This window comes from Phaseolus vulgaris, chromosome 9 (assembly GCF_051622355.1).
Source record: "Phaseolus vulgaris cultivar YP4 chromosome 9, ASM5162235v1, whole genome shotgun sequence".
NCBI classification, from domain to species: domain Eukaryota; kingdom Viridiplantae; phylum Streptophyta; class Magnoliopsida; order Fabales; family Fabaceae; genus Phaseolus; species Phaseolus vulgaris.
The window spans coordinates 3,846,078-3,870,502 of record NC_143506.1 but is presented as its reverse complement, the minus strand read 5'-3'; the positions used below and the strand labels follow the sequence as shown (position 1 = coordinate 3,870,502).

The window sequence follows — 24,425 nt, the reverse complement described above, 5'->3', positions numbered from 1 at the left end:
AAGGATTGAAGTTTAGAGCCTAGATTTCTAGGAGAAGTAAAGCTTGTGCACAAAAATGACAGCATAACCTTACTCACAATAAACTTGAAAATACAAGGTGTAGACTCCTCCTTTTATAGGCTAAGGAGGACCATAATGCAACCCTAATGCTAGCCAAAAGAAATGTAAATGTGAAGCACATGGCACATGGGTGCACAAATGAGCACATGGGGAGGGGTGTGTCTAGTTTTTATGCTCACCTCCCCCTCCATGGTCTTTCTAGAATGTTCACACAAATATGCTTTCTACACTACTCTAATTACTAAGCACCCCTAATGGGCCTTTATGTAACAATTACAAAGGTCTTCTCTTCCCAAAACCGTAGCTTTGACCCATGTGTATGTGAAGCTAGACGGTCTAGAAGGAATCCTCATCATGGCCTAGACGCTCCTTATGTAGCCGCTCCTCATCATGGCCTAGACGCTCCTTTTTGAGTCTAGACGCTCCTCATCATAGGCTAGACCGTCTAGTCTTGGAGGCTTGGCTTTCATCGTGTGGTGAGCTTGGGCCCTCCTCCATCATCCCCTCCCTCTTGAAAAGGATTTGTCCTCAAATCCAAAGCTTTTTCTTCAACTAGGGGGATGGTTGTGGCTGGATGGTGTCCATCATCTCCTCCTTCGGGAAAAGATCTATCCTCAGATCTACAGACTTGATCTCGGATAGCAACCTTTTGCTTCGCCAAAGCTTGTCCTCCTGGATCAAACGTCCACCTATAGAAATAATCAAATAAGGCATAGGTGTTAGTTTGCAAATTAATTTTACTAGGTTGCCATTTTTGCTTTTCTTTTGGTTTTGGCAACCTTGGACAAAGTTTCTCTTTTAATGGTTGTGTGTGGTCTCTAATCATCTTATGTATTTTAAAAGGTTAATTTGTGGTTACTTTCTCTTTAGGCATAAATCCTATAGAAGATGGTAACAACTTAAAAGGAGAAAGATGATTGAACCCACACATAACTTTAAAAGTAGAAATATAAGTAGTTTTGTGAACTACTTTATGGTATGTTTGCTAACCTCTAGAGTTGTGTGTGCACTTCATGATTATTCTAGGCATAGTAGAAAGAGCTAGATTTTCAAATATATTTTGACCATGCGTTTGAGGATGATAAGAATTTAAAGTGTGCAATTTAGTTGCAAGTTTTCCAAAGGAAATCCTCAAATCATGGTTTGCGAAATTTGGAACTCTATTCAACACTATGCTTGAAGATAAACCATGAAGATGTATCACTTCTCTAGAGAAGAGTTTATCCATAACCATGAAGATTGAATCACAACCTTTTGTTGTCCTAGGGAGTTTTAATAGGAAATTTATATCTTCCCAAGGATCATTTGCAAAAGGTGAAGGAGTATAGAGTTTATGAGACATTGCCTTGAGCATAGTTTGAAAACAAGAATTGTACCTAAGGTAATGTATTTGAACTTCTTTTCTCATGGGGGACAAAAATTTTCCTTTTAAAAGCTCTAGAGTTTTATCTACTCTAATTTGTCCCATGAGTTCTCCTTCATGAAGACTTTTTCTCTTATGTGTAAGGATAGTCTCGTTGTGACAACCATTGTTTATAAGGATTTGTACACTTTGCAATGGTTGTCTCAATAAGACATGACAAGTTTCTTTAGGCACTACTTCACATAAAAAATTGTTTTTGTAGATGCTTATAAAAAACTTGACATTCACTTGGTGATATCCTAGCACATATGAGAAATAATCTATTTCATTTTTATCTATGCAAGCTTCTTTTAAAGACTCTTCTTTTTCACTTAGGCTTGCAAGTGTTCCTTTACAAAAGGTAAGGCTTTGAGGTTGTTCAACAAGACACATATTTTCAAAGGTATTTTTAAATCTTTGGTCTTGTTGAATGACCTTGTGGGAAGGAACACTCTTCTCCCACGCCTTTTGTTCTTCAAGGGTCTTCTCATGCTTTTCTTTTTCTTCTTTTTCTTTAGCTTCCCTTTCGACTTCCCCTCTCTTCTTTTGTGTTTTTCTTTCCTTTCTTTCTTTATGGGAAGCAAACAATTTTTCTACCCTCATTTCCCAATCTACGCATGCTTCTATATTTTCTTTTCCATGGAAATGGGGTTGGTCTACCCTAACCCCTCTTGGGTTTTCTTGTTCTTTTCTATCTCTTCTATGTCTTCTAGGGGGTGCTTGATAATAATCATTTACTCTAATGCTCCCCTCCCCAAAAGAATCATGATCTTTAGAGATATATGCATGAGAAGGTAATTTTTTTAGAATGTGAGACTTCTCATCCTTTGCTTTAGTCAAAACATTAAGTTTAGTCTCACTCTCCAATTGTCTATAAGCAATTGATTGCACAGTTTGTGAAACTTCTTTCAAAAGAGTTTTTAAAGATTTTAATTCACTTCCAATAGACTTTGTAGAATGAGAAGAAGAAGACATGGCTAAAGCTTTGTGTATACAAGTATTTTACCTTGAGAAAACTTAGGAAAGTCAAAGAAGGTAGTTTTCCAGGTAAGGGAGGTGAGTCACAAAGGACTACTTAAATACCAAGCCTTTGCCTTAGCCAAAAACTATCCCTCAATGTCTTCACACAAAACTTTCTCTTAGTAAACCACTTAGAACACAATTAAGTTGAGAAATCAAATTTTCAATGAAAGAAAACAATGCAAGCTACTAATCAACAAAGCTAGTCGGTTTAACACAAACTTAACAAAAACTATCCCTCAATGTCTTCACACAAAACTTTCTCTTAGTAAACCACTTAGAACACAATTAAGTTGAGAAATCAAATTTTCAATGAAAGAAAACAATGCGAGCTACTAATCAACAAAGCTAGTCGGTTTAACACAAACTTAACAAAATAACCATGCAAAGCGTCACTAACTAAGCAAAAGAAAAGGCAAATTACAAACAAGTAACAACTACTAATCAAGAATGCTATACTATTCGGCCCTAGGTGAGACTTCTTGGACACTTTGAGCCCTTGAAGACACACTCACCGTCTAAACGTAATTAACAAGGTAATTAACAATAAACCAAGTTGCAAAGGAAATAAGAGAACTCCCTTTGTTGATCCTCTTTTGGTTAGTGCACTTCCTTGTTGTCTTTACTTGTTGATCTTCCAAGTGTTTGTAGTGTTTTCTCAAGAATGCTTGTTTCGGCTTTGGCTTTGTCTCCTCCTTAGAATGTTGGCTTTAATTCTCCAATTTCCAGCACCTATTCACAAGGGCTAAACCTTAAACCAAGTCAAATTCCATGCACATAAGCACCAAGGGAGAAATTAAATTCCAGCACCCAAAAAGAGAGCTCAAGGAACAAAAGCAAGAAACAAATTTGAAAGAAAACAGTACCACCAAAAGGATTTATAATATGACAACTTAGAAAGAGATTCAAGAAATTAAAGCAAACAATTAAAGGTACTCAAATAAAGGTTGGCACACAAAAAGAATTCCTAAAGAAAAGCACTAGATTAGATGACCAAATAAAAAACAGCACCACTGGAAAATGTTGTGGGCCAGAAAACGTGTTTGTTCCCCGATTTATGCTGATCTGTAATTTTGGAATTTGGCTCTGAAATTTGTTATGCAAGATATTCAGGATCTTATCTAAAATCTGGCTTTGGATTCACTCAAAACGGATGCACCATTTTTTTTTAATAAATTTTACAAAATTGGTGTTCAGTTAGGCCAGCTGGAGCGCTTCAGATTTGCACTCTGATCTTAAAAGATTTATCATTTTTTTTCTGTTGCTTCTTTTGACCTAATTCTTTTTTTTGTCCTTTTTGTAACACTTCAAACTTGCATTTTCCAGAGAATCACAAATTTCCTATGAGTGGAAATATTTTTTTGAAACAAAAACAGCCAGAACAGAGAGATGAAACAGGGGAATTCTGGAAAACTGGAAAAACAGCAAGATAACCAAAATTTAACACAATGGAATTGTAAGAACGGAAATTGTGTAAGAACTAAGACACAATTATGAACTCAAACTAAAAATAAAAAAGGCACCAAAGGATCAAAGAACAGCAGATTCAAACAATTTAAAGAGACCCAAAAGCAAGAAACAATCAAGCCAATAATAGGACTACTAAGAATTGTTGACAAATATGGATTCACATGACTTGACACAACATTTATAGATTCAGAAAATAAAGACTCAAAGCATAAAACGAAGCAAAATTAAGAAAGCAATAAGGACTCAAATTCCTAAAAGAAAACAGCCACTCAATGGTGTAAGGAATCCTATCACAAGCTGCACAGAATTTGTTCAAGATCAATTGAACAATTGTGCTTCGGTTGGATCTTCCATAAGCACACCAAGAACAATTTAAAAAGTAAAAAAACAGCAAGACAAGTATGGAATTTAAATGACAATATGAAGTAAAGAAGAACTGAAAATTTAAAAGACCAAGCTACTCATCTTGAAGAACCAAAAGCTCTGATACCAAATGATGACATTTTCATGTGTTCTTCTTGAATCAAAGTAGAAAATAAGGTGCGGAAGCAATGGGTGAGATGATCAAGACCCTCCTAGGAGTTGTGTTGGCCTTGTAGGTGCATGATGGGTATGGTGTTTGAGTGGTTCGGCCAGCTCAAGGGAGAAGGTGAAAGGATTGAAGTTTAGAGCCTAGATTTCTAGGAGAAGTAAAGCTTGTGCACAAAAATGGCAGCATAACCTTACTCACAATAAACTTGAAAATACAAGGTGTAGGCTCCTCCTTTTATAGGCTAAGGAGGACCATAATGCAATCCTAATGCTAGCCAAATGAAATGTAAATGTGAAGCACATGGGTGCACATGGCACATGGGTGCACAAATGAGCACATGGGGAGGGGTGTGTCTAGTTTTTATGCTCACCCCCCCCCCCCCCCCCTCCATGGTCTTTCTAGAATGTTCACACAAATATGCTTTCTACACTACTCTAATTACTAAGCACCCCTAATGGGCCTTTATGTAACAATTACAAAGGTCTTCTCTTCCCAAAACCGTAGCTTTGACCCATGTGTATGTGAAGCTAGACGGTCTAGAAGGAATCCTCATCATGGCCTAGACGCTCCTTATGTAGCCGCTCCTCATCATGGCCTAGACGCTCCTTATGTAGCCGCTCCTCATCATGGCCTAGACGCTCCTTTTTGAGTCTAGATGCTCCTCATCATAGGCTAGACCGTCTAGTCTTGGAGGCTTGGCTTTCATCGTGTGGTGAGCTTGGGCCCTCCTCCATCACCATGTGCTCATTTGTGCACCCATGTGCCATGTGCACCCATGTGCTTCACATTTACATTTCATTTGGCTAGCATTAGGATTGCATTATGGTCCTCCTTAGCCTATAAAAGGAGGAGCCTACACCTTGTATTTTCAAGTTTATTGTGAGTAAAGTTATGCTGTTAATTTGTGCTCAACTTTGCTTCTCCCTAGAATCCTAGGCTCTAAACTTCAATTCCTTCATCTTTTCCCTTGAGCTGACCGAACCACTCAATACCCACACTTATCATGCACCTACAAGATCAACACCACTCTTAGGAGGATCTTGCTCACTCTCATTCATTGCTTCCGCCCCATACTCTACATTGATTCAAGAAGAACTTCATGAAAATGCCATCATTTGGTATCATGAGCTTTGGTTCTTCAAGATGAGTAGCTCCTTGTCTTTTAAATTTTAGTTCTTCTTTATTTCATATTGTCATTTACTTTCCTTACTTGTCTTTCTGTTTTTTACATTTTAATTTGTTCTTGGTGTGCTTTGTGGACGATCCAACCGAAGCACTCTTGTTCATTTGATCTTGAACAAGTTCTTGTGCAATTTGTGATAGGATTCCATACACCTTTGTGTTGCTATTTTCTTTTAGGCTTTGAGTCTTTATTGCTTTCATTATTTTGGTTAATATTATGCTTTGAGTCTTTAATTTTCTGAATCTATACATGTTTTGTCAAGTCATGTTCATCCATATTGTCAACAATTCATAGTAGTCCTTTTATTTGGCTTAATTGTTTCTTGATTTTGGGTCTTTTTATTTGCTTGAATCTGCTGTTCTTTGCTCCTTTGGTGCCTTTTTAATTTTTAGTTTGAGTTCATATTGTGTTTAGATCCTACACAATTCTATTTCACAAATTTCCATTGTGTCTAAACTTTGGTATCTTGCTGTTTTTGTTTCCAGTTTTCAGATTCCCCTGTTTTCACCTTTTCTGTTTTGGCTGTTTTAATCCAGAAAAATATTTCCACCCATAGGAAAATTTTGATTCTCTGGAAAATGCAAGTTTAAAGTGTTATAGAAAGGACAAAAAAAAGAATTAGGTCAAAAGAAGCAACAGAAAAAAAATGATAAATCTTTTAAGATCAGAGTGCAAATCTGAAGCGCTCCAGCTGGCCTAACCGAACACCAATTTTGCAAAATTTATTAAAAAAAAATGGTGTATCCGTTTTGAGTGAATCCAAAGCCAGATTTTAGATAAGATCCTGAATATCTTGCATAACAAATTTCAGAGCCAAATTCCAAAAATACAGATCAGCATAAATCGGGGAACAAACACGTTTTCTGGCCCACAACATTTTCCAGTGGTGCTGTTTTTTTATTTGGTCATCTAATCTAGTGCTTTTCTTTAGGAATTCTTTTGTGTGCCAACCTTTAATTGAGTACCTTTATTTGTTTGCTTTAATTACTTGATTCTCTTTCTAGTTGTCACAATCTAAATCCTTTTGGTGGTATTGTTTTATTCAATTAAATTTGTTTCTTGCTTTTGTTCTTTGATCTCTAATTTGGGTGCTGGAATTTAATTCTTCTTCGGTGCTTATGTGAATGGGAACTTGATTTGGTTAAAGTTTAGCCCTTTGCTAGGTGCTGGAAATTGGAGGATTAAAGGCCATCATTCTAAGGAGAAGACAAGGTCAAAGCCGAAATAAACATTCTTGAAATAAACACTACAAACACTTGGAAGATCAACAATCAAAGACAACAAGGAAGTGCACAGTTTGTGAAACTTCTTTCAAAAGAGTTTTTAAAGATTTTAATTCACTTCCAATAGACTTTGTAGAATGAGAAGAAGAAGACATGGCTAAAGCTTTGTGTATACAAGTATTTTACCTTGAGAAAACTTAGGAAAGTCAAAGAAGGTAGTTTTCCAGGTAAGGGAGGTGAGTCACAAAGGACTACTTAAATACCAAGCCTTTGCCTTAGCCAAAAACTATCCCTCAATGTCTTCACACAAAACTTTCTCTTAGTAAACCACTTAGAACACAATTAAGTTGAGAAATCAAATTTTCAATGAAAGAAAACAATGCAAGCTACTAATCAACAAAGCTAGTCGGTTTAACACAAACTTAACAAAAACTATCCCTCAATGTCTTCACACAAAACTTTCTCTTAGTAAACCACTTAGAACACAATTAAGTTGAGAAATCAAATTTTCAATGAAAGAAAACAATGCGAGCTACTAATCAACAAAGCTAGTCGGTTTAACACAAACTTAACAAAATAACCATGCAAAGCGTCACTAACTAAGCAAAAGAAAAGGCAAATTACAAACAAGTAACAACTACTAATCAAGAATGCTATACTATTCGGCCCTAGGTGAGACTTCTTGGACACTTTGAGCCCTTGAAGACACACTCACCGTCTAAACGTAATTAACAAGGTAATTAACAATAAACCAAGTTGCAAAGGAAATAAGAGAACTCCCTTTGTTGATCCTCTTTTGGTTAGTGCACTTCCTTGTTGTCTTTACTTGTTGATCTTCCAAGTGTTTGTAGTGTTTTCTCAAGAATGCTTGTTTCGGCTTTGGCTTTGTCTCCTCCTTAGAATGTTGGCTTTAATTCTCCAATTTCCAGCACCTATTCACAAGGGCTAAACCTTAAACCAAGTCAAATTCCATGCACATAAGCACCAAGGGAGAAATTAAATTCCAGCACCCAAAAAGAGAGCTCAAGGAACAAAAGCAAGAAACAAATTTGAAAGAAAACAGTACCACCAAAAGGATTTATAATATGACAACTTAGAAAGAGATTCAAGAAATTAAAGCAAACAATTAAAGGTACTCAAATAAAGGTTGGCACACAAAAAGAATTCCTAAAGAAAAGCACTAGATTAGATGACCAAATAAAAAACAGCACCACTGGAAAATGTTGTGGGCCAGAAAACGTGTTTGTTCCCCGATTTATGCTGATCTGTAATTTTGGAATTTGGCTCTGAAATTTGTTATGCAAGATATTCAGGATCTTATCTAAAATCTGGCTTTGGATTCACTCAAAACGGATGCACCATTTTTTTTTAATAAATTTTACAAAATTGGTGTTCAGTTAGGCCAGCTGGAGCGCTTCAGATTTGCACTCTGATCTTAAAAGATTTATCATTTTTTTTCTGTTGCTTCTTTTGACCTAATTCTTTTTTTTGTCCTTTTTGTAACACTTCAAACTTGCATTTTCCAGAGAATCACAAATTTCCTATGAGTGGAAATATTTTTTTGAAACAAAAACAGCCAGAACAGAGAGATGAAACAGGGGAATTCTGGAAAACTGGAAAAACAGCAAGATAACCAAAATTTAACACAATGGAATTGTAAGAACGGAAATTGTGTAAGAACTAAGACACAATTATGAACTCAAACTAAAAATAAAAAAGGCACCAAAGGATCAAAGAACAGCAGATTCAAACAATTTAAAGAGACCCAAAAGCAAGAAACAATCAAGCCAATAATAGGACTACTAAGAATTGTTGACAAATATGGATTCACATGACTTGACACAACATTTATAGATTCAGAAAATAAAGACTCAAAGCATAAAACGAAGCAAAATTAAGAAAGCAATAAGGACTCAAATTCCTAAAAGAAAACAGCCACTCAATGGTGTAAGGAATCCTATCACAAGCTGCACAGAATTTGTTCAAGATCAATTGAACAATTGTGCTTCGGTTGGATCTTCCATAAGCACACCAAGAACAATTTAAAAAGTAAAAAAACAGCAAGACAAGTATGGAATTTAAATGACAATATGAAGTAAAGAAGAACTGAAAATTTAAAAGACCAAGCTACTCATCTTGAAGAACCAAAAGCTCTGATACCAAATGATGACATTTTCATGTGTTCTTCTTGAATCAAAGTAGAAAATAAGGTGCGGAAGCAATGGGTGAGATGATCAAGACCCTCCTAGGAGTTGTGTTGGCCTTGTAGGTGCATGATGGGTATGGTGTTTGAGTGGTTCGGCCAGCTCAAGGGAGAAGGTGAAAGGATTGAAGTTTAGAGCCTAGATTTCTAGGAGAAGTAAAGCTTGTGCACAAAAATGGCAGCATAACCTTACTCACAATAAACTTGAAAATACAAGGTGTAGGCTCCTCCTTTTATAGGCTAAGGAGGACCATAATGCAATCCTAATGCTAGCCAAATGAAATGTAAATGTGAAGCACATGGGTGCACATGGCACATGGGTGCACAAATGAGCACATGGGGAGGGGTGTGTCTAGTTTTTATGCTCACCCCCCCCTCCATGGTCTTTCTAGAATGTTCACACAAATATGCTTTCTACACTACTCTAATTACTAAGCACCCCTAATGGGCCTTTATGTAACAATTACAAAGGTCTTCTCTTCCCAAAACCGTAGCTTTGACCCATGTGTATGTGAAGCTAGACGGTCTAGAAGGAATCCTCATCATGGCCTAGACGCTCCTTTTTGAGTCTAGACGCTCCTCATCATAGGCTAGACCGTCTAGTCTTGGAGGCTTGGCTTTCATCGTGTGGTGAGCTTGGGCCCTCCTCCATCACCATGTGCTCATTTGTGCACCCATGTGCCATGTGCACCCATGTGCTTCACATTTACATTTCATTTGGCTAGCATTAGGATTGCATTATGGTCCTCCTTAGCCTATAAAAGGAGGAGCCTACACCTTGTATTTTCAAGTTTATTGTGAGTAAAGTTATGCTGTTAATTTGTGCTCAACTTTGCTTCTCCCTAGAATCCTAGGCTCTAAACTTCAATTCCTTCATCTTTTCCCTTGAGCTGGCCGAACCACTCAATACCCACACTTATCATGCACCTACAAGATCAACACCACTCTTAGGAGGATCTTGCTCACTCTCATTCATTGCTTCCGCCCCATACTCTACATTGATTCAAGAAGAACTTCATGAAAATGCCATCATTTGGTATCATGAGCTTTGGTTCTTCAAGATGAGTAGCTCCTTGTCTTTTAAATTTTAGTTCTTCTTTATTTCATATTGTCATTTACTTTCCTTACTTGTCTTTCTGTTTTTTACATTTTAATTTGTTCTTGGTGTGCTTTGTGGACGATCCAACCGAAGCACTCTTGTTCATTTGATCTTGAACAAGTTCTTGTGCAATTTGTGATAGGATTCCATACACCTTTGTGTTGCTATTTTCTTTTAGGCTTTGAGTCTTTATTGCTTTCATTATTTTGGTTAATATTATGCTTTGAGTCTTTAATTTTTTGAATCTATACATGTTTTGTCAAGTCATGTTCATCCATATTTCCAGAGAGTTTCAACAAAGGGAGTTTTCTTAATTTCCTTGCAACTTAATTTGTGTTAATTACCTCTTAATTACGTTTTAGACGGTGAGTGTGTCTTCAAGGGCTCCAAGTGTCCAAGAAGCCTCACCTACGGCCGACTAGTATAGAATTCTTAATTAGCAATTGTTAATTGTTTGTAATTGCCTTTTCTTTTGCTTAGTTAGTAACGCTTTGTATGTGTGGTTGTTTTAAGCTTTGTTAAAACCGTCTAGCTTTGTTAATTAGTTAGCATACATTGTTTTCTTGCATTGAAAAAAAAATTGATTTCTCAACTTAATTGTGTTCTAAGTAGTTTACTAAGAGAAAGCTTTGTGTGAAGACATTGGGGGATAGTTTTTGGCTAAGGCAAAGACTTGGTATTTAAGTAGTCCTTTGTGACTCACCTTCTTTACCTGGAAAACTACCTTCTTTGACTTTCCTAAGTTCTCTCAAGGTAAAAATACTTGTATACACAAAGCTTTAGCCATGTCTTCTTCTTCTCATTCTACAAAGTCTATTGGAAGTGAATTAAAATCTTTAAAAACTCTTTTAAAAGAAGTTTCACAAACTGTGCAATCAATTGCATATAGACAATTGGAGAGTGAGACTAAACTTAATGTTTTGACTAAAGCAAAGGATGAGAAGTCTCACATTCTAAAAAAATTACCTTCTCGTGCATATATCTCTAAAGATCATGATCCTTTTGGGGAGGGAAGCATTAGAGTAAATGATTATTATCAAGCACCCCCTAAAAGACATAGAGGAGATAGAAAAGAACAAGAAAACCCAAGAGAGGTTAGGGTAGAACAACCCCATTTCCATGGAAAAGAAAATATAGAAGCTTGCCTAGATTGGGAAATGAGGGTAGAAAAATTGTTTACTTCCCATAAAGAAAGAAAGGAAAGAAAAATACAAAAGAAGAGAGGGGAAGTCGAAAGGGAAGCTAACGAAAAAGAAGAAAAAAAAAAGCATGAGAAGACCCTTGAAGAACAAAAGGCGTGGGAGAAGAGTGTTCCTTCCCACAAGGTCATTCAACAAGACCAAAGATTTAAAAATACCTTTGAAAATATGTGTCTTGCTGAACAACCTCAAAGCCTTACCTTTTGTAAAGGAACACTTGCAAGCCTAAGTGAAAAAGAAGAGTCTTTAAAAGAAGCTTGCATAGATAAAAATGAAATAGATTATTTCTCATATGTGCTAGGATATCACCAAGTGAATGTCAAGTTTTTTATAAGCATCTAGTAAAACAAATTTTTATGTGAAGTAGGGCCTAAAGAAACTTGTCATGTCTTATTGAGACAACCATTGCAAAGTGTACAAATCCTTATAAACAATGGTTGTCACAACGAGACTATCCTTACACATAAGAGAAAGAGTCTTCATGAAGGAGAACTCATGGGACAAATTAGAGTTGATAAAACTCTAGAGCTTTTAAAAGGAAAACTTTTGTCCCCCATGAGAAAAGAAGTTCAAAGACATTACCTTAGGTACAATTCTTGTTTTCAAACTACACCCAAGGCAATGTCTCATGAACTCTATACTCCTTCACCTTTTGCAAATGATCCTTGGGAAGATATAAATTTCATATTAAAACTCCCTAGGATAACAAAAGGTTGTGATTCAATCTTCATGGTTATGGATAAACTCTTCTCTAGAGAAGTCATACATCTTCATGGTTTATCTTCAAGCATAGTGTTGAATAAAGTTCCAAATTTCGCAAACCATGATTTGAGGATTTCCTTTGGAAAACTTGCAACTAAATTGCACACTTTAAATTCTTGCATGATATTTCTACTTTTAAAGTTATGTGTGGGTTTAATCATCTTTCTCCTTTTAAGTTGTTACCATTTTCTATAGGATTTATGCCTAAAGAGAAAGTAACCACAAATGAACCTTTTAAAATACATAAGATGATTAGAGACCACACACAACCATTAAAAGAGAAACTTTGTCCAAAGGTTGCCAAAACCAAAAGAAAAACAAAAATGGCAACCTAGTAAAATTAATTTGCAAACTAACACCTATGCCTTATTTGATTATTTCTATAGGTGGACGTTTGACCCAGGAGGACAAGCTTTGGTGAAGCAAGAGGCTGGTATCCGAGATCAAGTCTGAAGATCTGAGGATAGATCTTCTCAAAGAAGGAGGAGATGATGGACACCATCCAGCCACAACCATCCCCTAGCCATGAAGAAGAAGAAGCAATGGATTTGAGGACAAATCCTTTTCAAGAGGGAGGGGATGATGGAAGAGGCCCAAGCACAAGCCCACATGCAAGCCCACCAAAGGGTAGATTTGGGCCAACCATAGAGTTATGGCCAAGAGGATCCAAGAAGACGTTCTTTTACATGTTCAAATGCCATAAACTCTAGTGTAGAGTAGACTTTAATTTCTTGTCAAAATTAGCATAGGAACTTTATTTGTAATTTTCTTAGAATTAATTTTGGCACCTAAAACACCAACCTAGGTAAACTTAGAGTTTCTAAAAAAACCTTTAAATTTACCAAGGCCGGTCTAGAAAGCCCATGGAGGGGGTGGGCATAAAAACTAGACACACCCCTCCCCATGTGCTCATTTGTGCACCCATGTGCCATGTGCACCCATGTGTTTCACATTTACATTTCATTTGGATGGCATTAGGGTTGCATTATGGTCCTCCTTAGCCTATAAAAGGAGGAGCCTACACCTTGTATTTTCTAGTTTATTGTGAGTAAAGTTATGCTGCCATTTTGTGCCAAACTTTGCTTCTTCCTAGAATTCTAGGCTCTAAACTTCATCTCCTTCACCTCTCCTTGGGTTGGCCGAACCTCCCTAGCTTCATACATATCATGCACCTTCAAGATCAACACCACTCTTAGGAGGGTCTTGCTCACACACATTCATAGCTTCCGCACCACTTTTCCTTACATGATTCAAGAAGACCTTCATGAAATGCCATCAGTAGGCTCCTCCTTTTATAGGCTAAGGAGGACCATAATGCAACCCTAATGCTAGCCAAATGAAATGCAAATCACCAAGCACATGGCACATGTGCTCATGACCGGCCAAGCTAAAGAGATTCTAGAATGTTCACTCATTTATGCTTTCTACACTACTCTAATTACTAAGCACCCCTAATGGGCCTCCATGTAACTTGCACAAGGCCTTCTCTTCACAACCGTAGCTTGTCCCATGTGTATGTGAAGCTAGACGGTCTAGGACTCTTCCTTGATGCTCCTTATGTAGCCGCTCCTCATCATGGCCTAGACGCTCCTTATCATAGGCTAGACGCTCCTCTTTGAGTCTAGACGCTCCTCATCATAGGCTAGACCGTCTAGCCTTGGAAGCTTGGCTTTCATAGTGTAGTGAGCTTGAGCCCTCCTCCATCAACAACTAGAAAGAGTTCCAAAGAAATATTAGACAAACAAATAAAGGTACTCAAAGAAAGGTAGGCATACAAAATTGATCCTAAGAATAACATTAGAATTGATTTCAAAATCAAAAACAGCACCACTGAAAAATTGTTGTGGGCCAGAGAGCGTGATTTTCCCCGATTTATGCTGAGCTGTCCTTTTAAGATTTGTTTCTGAAAATTTATATGCCAATAATTCTAGATCTTAACTAAATTCTAGCGTTGGTTTCACTCCAAAAGCATGAACCATTTTTTTTAATAAATTTTCTAAAATCAGTGTTCAGTTACGCCAACTGTAGCGCCAGATTTGCACACTGTTTTTATAATATTTATCATTTTTTCCTATTGATTCTTTTGAACTGATTCTTTTTTTCTCTTTTCTGTAACACCTCAATCTTGCATAATCCAGAGGATCAGAAATTTCCTATGTGGGAAAATAATTTTCTTAAGCAAAACAGTCAATACAGAGTTATGTAAAACAAGGGATTCTATAAAATCTGGAAAAAAAACAGCAAGATACCAAAAGAAAAACATAATGGAATTGGTGAAAAGGAATTTGTGTAGATCTAAACAAAAATATGAACTTAAGCTAAAAATAAAAGGATCAAATACACAGCAGATTCAAAACAAACATTTAGACAAAAATCAAGAAACAAATAAGCCAAACAAAGTACTAGTATGATTTGATGACATTTTGGAAAAACATGACTAGACAAAACACATATAGATTCAGAAATTAAAAGACTCAAAGAGCATAAAATGAACCAAATAAAATTGCAATAAGGATTCAAATACCTAAAATAAAAAAAACAGCAACACAAAGTGTATGGAATCCTACCAAAAATTGCACAAGGATTGCTCAAGATCAATTGAACAAGATGCACCGATTGGAATTTCCAAACAGCACACCAACTCAAAGCAAAAATAAAAAAAACAGCAAGACAATATGGAATGTAAAGAATAACACGGATTAAAGAAGAACTCAAAATGAAAATGACCAAGAACTACTCATCTTTGAAGAACCTATGCTCATGATACCAAATGATGGCATTCTCATAGAGCTCTTCTTGGATGTTTGTGAATATGGTGCGGAAGCTATGGTTTGAGATGGACAAGGTCCTCCTAGGAGTTGTGGTGACCTTGAAGGTGCATGAAGTGTATGGAAAAAGGGAGGTTCGGCCAACCCTCTTGGTAAATGGTGAAGTGGTGAAGAGAATATTAGGTCCTAGAAACTAGGCAAAGGCAATGTATGACACTAAATTGACAGCATAACATTACTCTCATTAATCTTGCAAATACAAGTGATAGGCTTCTCCTTTTATAGGCTAAGGAGGCCGTAAATGTTAAGAGAAGATGAAATGTAAGCCAAATGAAATGGAAATGTGAGGCACATGGGCACATGGAGCACATGGCTTCACAAAACCGTCCCTTGATTAGTGGAGGCTTCTAGAAACCTTTAGCTAATCAAGGTTAACTCATCCTTAATTCTAATGTGCAGAAAAATAAACATTTGTCCATATGGCTATGCTATTTACACCCCAATTAAAGCTAAGCTACACTTGATGGGCCTTCACGGAATATGTGCTAGTATGCCTGATGGAAGAGGGCCAAGCACAACCTTTCATGAAAAGCAAGAGCCAAGTCAAGAACGTCCAAGATCAAGCTAGGAGCGTCTAAGACCAAGCTAGGAGCATCTAGGACCAAGCTAGGAGCGTCTAGGACAAGAAGGCCAAGCTAGGAGCGTCTAAGACAAGCTAGGAGCGTCTAGGACAAGAAGACTTGGATCAAAGCTATGAATGGGAGAGTGGCTTACTAGCACAAATTCCGTGAAGGCCTAACAAGTGTAGTTTAACTTTATTTGGGATGTAAATAGCGTAGCCATGTGGACAAATGTTTATTTTTATGCACATTAGAATTAAGGAGGAGTTAACCTTGATTAGCAAAGATTTCTAGAAGCCTTCACTAATCAAGGGACGGTTTTGGTAGCCATGTGAACCCATGTGCACCCATGTGCTCCATGTGCCTCACATTTACATTTCATTTTGCTCACATTTCATGTGGAATTAGCTTAGGATTTACGGCCTCCTTAGCCTATAAAAGGAGGTGCTAGCTCTTGTATTTTCAAGATTAATGAGAGTAATGTTATGCTGCCAACATTGTGCCATACATTGCTTTTCCCTAGTTTCTAGGATCTAATCTTCATCTTCATCACCTACCATAGGGCTGGCCAAACCTCCCTCTTTCCATACACATCATGCACCTTCAAGATCACCATAGCTCCTAGGAGGATCTTGCACATTTCAATCCATAGCTTCCGCACCCTTGATCATGATTCCGAGAAAAGCTCCATGAATTTGCCATCATTTGGTATCATGAGCATAGGTTCTTCAAAGATGAGTAGTTCTTGATAATTTTCATTTTGAGTTCTTCTTTATTTGTTCATCTTGTTTTCATACTTGTCTTGCTGTTTTTAATTTTTTACTTTGTTTTGGTGTGCTATTTGGAAAATCCAATCGGTGCACTTTGTTTAATTGATCTTGAGCAATCCTTGTGCAATTTTTGGTAGGATTGCATACACCTTTGAGTTGCTGTTTTTATTTTAGGTATTTGAGTCTTTATTACAATTTTATTTGGTTCATTTTATGCTCTTTGAGTCTTTTAATTTCTGAATCTATATGTGTTTTGTCTAGTCATGTTTTTCCAAAATGTCATCAAATCATAAGTAGTATTTTGTTTGGCTTATTTGTTTCTTGATTTTGGTCTAAATATTTGTTTTGAATCTGCTGTGTTTTGATCTTTTGGTGCCTTTTATTTTTAGTTTGAGTTCATATTTGTGTTTAGATCTACACAAATTCCGTTTCATCAATTCCATTGTGTGTATCATTTGGTCTCTTGCTGTTTTTTTTCAGTTTTTACAGAATCTCATGTTTTACATAACTCTATGCTGGCTGTTTTGTTTAAGAAAATTATTTCCCTACATAGGAAATTTTTGATTCTCTGGATTATGCAAGATTGAGATGTTACAGAAAAGACAAAAAAAGAATCAGCTCAAAAGAGTCAATAGAAAAAAAATGATAAATATTTTAAAAACAGTGTGCAAATCTGGGCGCTACAGTTGGCGTAACTGAATTTGAAAAATTTATTAAAAAAAAAATGGTTCATGCGTTTGGAGTGAAACCAAAGCTAGAATTTAGTTAAGATCTTGAATATTTTGCATATAAATTTTCAGAAGCAAATCTTAAAGGGGCAGCTCAGCATAAATCGGGGAAAATCACGTTCTCTGGCCCACAACAATGTTTTCAGTGGTGCTGTTTTTTATTTTGAAATCTATTCTAGTGCTATTCTTAGGATTCATTTTGTGTGCCTACCTTTATTTGAGTACCTTTATTTGCTTGTCTAATATTCTTGGAACTCTTTTTAGTTATCACAATCTAACTCCATTTGTGTGGTAATGTTTTTTCCAATTAAATTGTTTCTTGCTTTAATTCTTTGGCCTCTAAATTTGGTGTTGGAATTCATTCTCAATTGGTGCTTATTTGAGTGGAAATTTGACTTGAGTAAGGTCTGGTGTTGGAATTCATTCTCAATTGGTGCTTATTTGAGTGGAAATTTGACTTGAGTAAGGTCTAGTCTTCTTGATAGGTGCTGGAATTGGAGAATTAAGTCCTTAATTCTAAGAGGAACAAAAGCAAAGGCAGAAACAAATACTTCTCAAAACACCACAAACACTTGGAGGGCCCAACAAGAAAACACAACCAAGGAAGTGCCAATAGCAAAAAAAGATCAACAAAGGGAGTTTTCTTAATTTTCTTTGCAACTTAACTTGTGTTAATTACTTCTTTAATTACGTGATTAGACGGTGAGCGTGTCTTCAAGGGCTCCAAGTGTCCAAGAAGCCTCACCTAGGGCCGATTAGTGTAGAGTTTTCTAATTAGTAATTGTTAATTGTTTTTAATTGCATTTCCTTGCTTAATTAGCTACGCTTTTCACTTGTGTTGCCTTGTTTAAGTTTTGCTAATTCGTCTTTCTTGGTTAATTAGTTAGCTTGCATTGTTTTCTTGCATTAAAATTGATTTCTCAACTTAATTGTGTTCTAAGTGGTTTACTAAGAGAAAGCTTTGTGTGAAGACATTGAGGGATAGTTTTTGGCTAAGGCAAATGCTTGGTATTTAAGTAGTCCTTTGTGACTCACCTCCCTTACCTGGAAAACTACCTTCTTTGACTTTCCTAAATTTTCTCAAGGTAAAATACTTGTATACACAAAGCTTTAGCCATGTCTTCTTCTCCTAACTCTCCAAAGTCTATTGAAAGTAAAGTAAAATCTATAAAAATTCTTTTGAAAGAAGTTTCACAAGCTGTGCAAATGATTTCTTTTAGACAATTGGAGAATGAGACTAAAATTAATGAGTTGGCTAAAGCCCAAGAAGAGAAGTCACAAAAATCAAAAAAATCTCATACTCATGCATCTAAAAGTAATGAGTCTCTAGGGGAGGGGAGCCTTAGAATCCATGATTACTACCAACCACCCCCTAGGAGAACTAGAAGAAGAGAGGAAGAGAGCCCAAGGGAAGTAAGGGTAGACCTACCCCATTTCTATGGTAAGGAAGATGTAGAGGTATACCTAGATTGGGAGATGAAAGTAGAGCAACTCTTTGCTAGCCATAGGGTGAGTGAAGAAAGGAAGGTACCCTTAGCAACCCTTAGTTTCCAAAGCAATGCCATGTATTGGTGGACCTCTCTAGAGAGAGACCGACGTCTTCATAGGGAGCCTCCCATAGAATATTGGAATGACCTTAGGGGAGCCCTAAGACGTCGCCACATACCTTCCTACTACCATAGGGAGTTAATGGACAGCTCCAAAGACTCCAACAAAAGAACATGTGATGGAGGAGGGCCCAAGCTCACCACACGATGAAAGCCAAGCCTCCAAGACTAGACGGTCTAGCCTATGATGAGGAGCGTCTAGACTCAAAAAGGAGCGTCTAGCCCATGAAGAGGAGCGTCTAGGCCATGATGAGGAGCGGCTACATAAGGAGCGTCTAGGCCATGATGAGGATTCCTTCTAGACCGTCTAGCTTCACATACATATGGGTCAAAGCTACGGTTTTGGGAAGAGAAGACCTTTGTAATTGTTACATAAAGGCCCATTAGGGGTGCTTAGTAATTAGAGTAGTGTAGAAAGCATATTTGTGTGAACATTCTAGAAAGACCATGGAGGGGGGGGGGGGGGGGGGGGTGAGCATAAAAACTAGACACACCCCTCCCCATGTGCTCATTTGTGCACCCATGTGCTTCACATTTACATTTCATTTGGCTAGCATTAGGGTTGCATTATGGTCCTCCTTAGCCTATAAAAGGAGGAGCCTACACCTTGTATTTTCAAGTTTAATTGAGTAAGGTTATGCTGCCATTTTTGTGCACAAGCTTTACTTCTTCTAGAAATCTAGGCTCTAAACTTCAATCCTTTCACTTTCTCCCTTGAGCTGGCCGAACCACTCAAACACCATACTCATCATGCACCTACAAGGCCAACACAACTCCTAGGAGGGTCTTGATCATCTCACCCATTGCTTCCGCACCTTTTTTCTACTTTGATTCAAGAAGAACACATGAAAATGCCATCATTTGGTATCATGAGCTTTGGTTCTTCAAGATGAGTAGCTCCTTGTCTTTTAAATTTTAGTTCTTCTTTATTCATATTGTCATTTACTTTCCTTACTTGTCTTGCTGTTTTTTACATTTTAATTTGTTCTTGGTGTACTTTGTGGAAGATCCAACCGAAGCACTCTTGTTCATTTGATCTTGAACAAGTTCTTGTGCAATTTGTGATAGGATTCCATACACCTTTGTGTTACTATTTTCTTTTAGGCTTTGAGCCTTTTTTGCTTTCCTTATTTGGTTCATATTATGCTTTGAGTCTTTAATTTTCTGAATCTATACATGTTTTGTCAAGTCATGTTCATCCATATTGTCAACAATTCATAGTAGTCCTTTTATTTGGCTTATTTGTTTCTTGATTTTGGGTCTCTTTATTTGCTTGAATCTGCTGTTCTTTGCTCCTTTGGTGCCTTTTAATTTTTTAGTTTGAGTTCATATTGTGTTTAGATCATACACAATTCTATTTCACAAATTTCCATTGTGTCTAAACTTTGGTATCTTGCTGTTTTTGTTTCCAGTTTTCAGATTCCCCTGTTTACACCTTCTTTGTTTTGGCTGTTTTAACCCAGAAAAATATTTCCACCCATAGGAAAATTCTGATTTTCTGGAAAATGCAAGTTTAAAGTGTTATGGAAAAGACAAAAAAAGAATTAGGTCAAAAGAAGCAACAGAAAAAAAATGATAAATCTTTTAAGATCAGAGTGCAAGTCTGAAGCGCTCCAGTTGGCATAACCGAACACCAATTTTGCAAAATTTATTAAAAAAAAATGGTGCATCCGTTTTGAGTGAATCCAAAGCCAGATTTTAGATAAGATCCTGAATATCTTGCATAACAAATTTCAAAGCCAAATTCCAAAAATACAGATCAGCATAAATCGGGAAACAAACACGTTTTCTGGCCCACAACATTTTCCAGTGGTGCTGTTTTTTTTTATTTGGTCATCTAATCTAGTGCTTTTCTTTAGGAATTCTTTTGTGTGCCAACCTTTAATTGAGTACCTTTATTTGTTTTCTTTACTTAATTGACTCTCTTTCTAGTTGTCACAATCTAAATCCTTTTGGTGGTACTGTTTTATTCAATTAAATTTGTTTCTTGCTTTTGTTCTTTGACCTCTAATTTGGGTGCTGGAATTTAATTCTTCTTTGGTGCTTATGTGAATGGGAACTTGATTTGGTTAAGGTTTAGCCCTTTGCTAGGTGCTGGAAATTGGAGTATTAAAGGCTATCATTCTAAGGAGAAGACAAGGTCAAAGCCGAAACAAGCATTCTTGAGAAAACACTACAAACACTTGAAAGATCAACAAGCAAAGACAACAAGGAAGTGCACTAACCAAAAGAGGATCAACAAAGGGAGTTCTCTTATTTCCTTTGCAACTTGGTTTATTGTTAATTACCTTGTTAATTACGTTTAGACGGTGAGTGTGTCTTCAAGGGCTCAAAGTGTCCAAGAAGCCTCACCTAGGGCCGAATAGTATAGCATTCTTGATTAGTAATTGTTACTTGTTTGTAATTGCCTTTTCTTTTGCTTAGTTAGTGACGCTTTGCATGGTTATTTTGTTAAGTTTGTGTTAAACCGACTAGCTTTGTTGATTAGTAGCTTGCATTGTTTTCTTTCATTGAAAATTTGATTTCTCAACTTAATTGTGTTCTAAGTGGTTTACTAAGAGAAAGTTTTGTGTGAAGACATTGAGGGATAGTTTTTGGCTAAGGCAAAGGCTTGGTATTTAAGTAGTCCTTTGTGACTCACCTCCCTTACCTGGAAAACTACTTTCTTTGACTTTCCTAAGTTTTCTCAAGGTAAAATACTTGTATACACAAAGCTTTAGCCATGTCTTCTTCTTCTCATTCTACAAAGTCTATTGGAAGTGAATTAAAATCGTTAAATACTCTTTTGAAAGAAGTTTCACAAACTGTGCAATCAATTGCATATAGACAATTGGAGAGTGAGACTAAACTTAATGTTTTGACTAAAGCAAAGGATGAGAAGTCTCACATTCTAAAAAAATTACCTTCTCGTGCATATATCTCTAAAGATCATGATCCTTTTGGGGAGGGAAGCATTAGAGTAAATGATTATTATCAAGCACCCCCTAGAAGACATAGAGGAGATAGAAAAGAACAAGAAAACCCAAGAGAGGTTAGGGTAGAACAACCCCATTTCCATGGAAAAGAAAATATAGAAGCTTTCCTAGATTGGGAAATGAGGGTAGAAAAATTGTTTGCTTCCCATAAAGAAAGAAAGGAAAGAAAAATACAAAAGAAGAGAGGGGAAGTCGAAAGGGAAGCTAAAGAAAAAGAAGAAAAAGAAAAGCATGAGAAGACCCTTGAAGAACAAAAGGCGTGGGAGAAGAGTGTTCCTTCCCACAAGGTCATTCAACAAGACCAAAGATTTAAAAATACCTTTGAAAATATGTGTCTTGTTGAACAACCTCAAAGCCTTACCTTTTGTAAAGGAACACTTGCAAGCCTAAGTGAAAAAGAAGAGTCTTTAAAAGAAGCTTGCATAGATAAAAATGAAATAGATTATTTCTCATATGTGCTAGGATATCACCAAGTGAATGTCAAGTTTTTTATAAGCATCTACAAAAACAAATTTTTATGTGAAGTAGGGCCTAAAGAAACTTGTCATGTCTTATTGAGACAACCATTGCAAAGTGTAAAAATCCTTATAAACAATAGTTGTCACAACGAGACTATCCTTACACATAAGAGAAAGAGTCTTCATGAAGGAGAACTCATGGGACAAATTAGAGTTGATAAAACTCTAGAGCTTTTAAAAGGAAAACTTTTGTCCCCCATGAGAAAAGAAGTTCAAAGACATTACCTTAGGTACAATTCTTGTTTTCAAACTACGCCCAAGGCAATGTCTCATAAACTCTATACTCCTTCACCTTTTGCAAATGATCCTTGGGAAGATATAAATTTCATATTAAAACTCCCTAGGACAACAAAAGGTTGTGATTCAATCTTCATGGTTATGGATAAACTCTTCTCTAGAGAAGTGATACATCTTCATGGTTTATCTTCAAGCATAGTGTTGAATAGAGTTTCAAATTTCGCAAACCATGATTTGAGGATTTCCTTTGGAAAACTTGCAACTAAATTGCACACTTTAAATTCTTATCATCCTCAAACGCATGGTCAAAATATATTTGAAAATCTAGCTCTTTCTACTATGCCTAGAATAATCATGAAGTGCACACACAACTCTAGAGGTGAGCAAACATACCATAAAGTAGTTCACAAAACTACTTATATTTCTACTTTTAAAGTTATGTGTGGGTTCAATCATCTTTCTCCTTTTAAATTGTTACCATCTTCTATAGGATTTATGCCTAAAGAGAAAGTAACCACAAATGAACCTTTTAAAATACATAAGATGATTAGAGACCACACACAACCATTAAAAGAGAAACTTTGTCCAAGGTTGCCAAAACCAAAAGAAAAGCAAAAATGGCAACCTAGTAAAATTAATTTGCAAACTAACACCTATGCCTTATTTGATTATTTCTATAGGTGGACGTTTGATCCAGGAGGACAAGCTTTGGCGAAGCAAAAGGTTGCTATCCGAGATCAAGTCTGTAGATCTGAGGATAGATCTTTTCCCGAAGGAGGAGATGATGGAAAATAGAAAAAGATAAAACTTTTGGAAAACAAAAGGCGTGGGAGAAGAGTGTTCCTTCCCACAAGGTCATTCAACAAGTCAAGCACATTGAAAATACCCTTGCAAACATGCTTCTTGTCGAACAACCTAGCCTTACCTATTGTAAAGGAACACTTGCAAGCATGAGCACAAAAGAAGAGTTTTTAAAAGAAGCTTGCATAGATAAAGAATATCTCTCAAATGTGTTAGGATATCCCCAAAAGAATGTCAAGTTATTTATAAGCATCTACAAAAACCAATTTTTGTGTGAAGTAGTGCCTAGAACAACTTGTCATGTCTTATTGAGACAACCATTGCAAAGTGTACAAATTTTCATAAACAATGGTTGTACCAACGAGACTCTCTTTACACATGAGAGAAAACGTCTACATGAAGGAGAACTCATGGGCCAAATTAGAGTTGATAAAACTCTAGAGCTTTTAAGAGAAAACTTTTGTCACCCATGAGAAAAGAGGTTCAAAGACATTACTTTAGGTACAATTCTTGTTTTCAATCTACACCTAAAGCAAAGTCTCAAGAACTCTATACTCCTTCACCTTTTGTAAATGATGCTTGGGAAGACACACATTTCATATTAGAGCTTCTTAGGACAACAAAAGGTTTTGATTCCTTCTTCATGGATGTGGATAAACTCTTCCTAAGAAAAGTGACAAACCTCCGTGATTTATTTTCAAAAATAGTGATGGATAGAGCTCCAAAATTTGAAAACATAGCTTTTCCTTCTATGCTTCACGAAATCATGAGGGACACCCACAATTCTTGGGATAAGAATCCTTTTCCTTTTGAGCATGCATACAATGGAGTAGTCCACAAGATTACTCATATTTCTCCATTTGAAGTTGCATGTGAACATAGTCCTCTTGCCCTTTTAAAGTTGTTACCATCTCCTAAAGGAAAAGTAACTACTATTGGAAATTTTAGAAAACATAAGAGGATTAGAGGACACATACAACCATCAAAAGGGAAACATTGTGAGAAGTTGCCAAAAACAAAAGAAAAACAAAAATGGCAAATTCACACAATTAAATTTTCTCCAAATGCTCACACTAACTCCTTTGCTTTGTTTCAAGATTCCCATAGATTGACATTTGATCCGGGAGGACACACCTTGACGAAGCAAGAGGCTGCTATCCGAGATCAAGTCTGCAAATATGAGGATAGATCTTCTCAAGAAGGAGGAGATGATGAACACCATCCAGCCACAACCATCCCCCTAAGAAG

At 36.6% G+C, this 24,425-nt stretch overlaps 1 protein-coding gene across 8 annotated transcripts in view; it reads left to right on the top strand.

The window, feature by feature from the left end:
• Window positions 1-24,425, top strand: part of LOC137820355 (uncharacterized) — a 40,556-nt gene that overhangs the window by 13,095 nt on the left and 3,036 nt on the right. For 4 of the 8 annotated variants that reach the window (XM_090295218.1, XM_090295217.1, XM_090295216.1 and 1 more), the window contains one exon: window positions 12,540-13,227. The exons of 1 other annotated variant lie outside the window; for it this stretch is intronic. In XM_090295218.1, the coding sequence (XP_090151344.1) occupies window positions 12,540-12,551 (12 nt within the window). In that variant the 3' untranslated portion in view covers window positions 12,552-13,227. Of the gene's footprint in view, window positions 1-6,819; window positions 6,883-12,539; window positions 13,228-17,512; window positions 17,869-24,425 lie in introns of those variants that run through there. 3 more of the 8 variants (XM_090295221.1, XM_090295219.1, XM_090295214.1) reach the window with 3 other exon arrangements.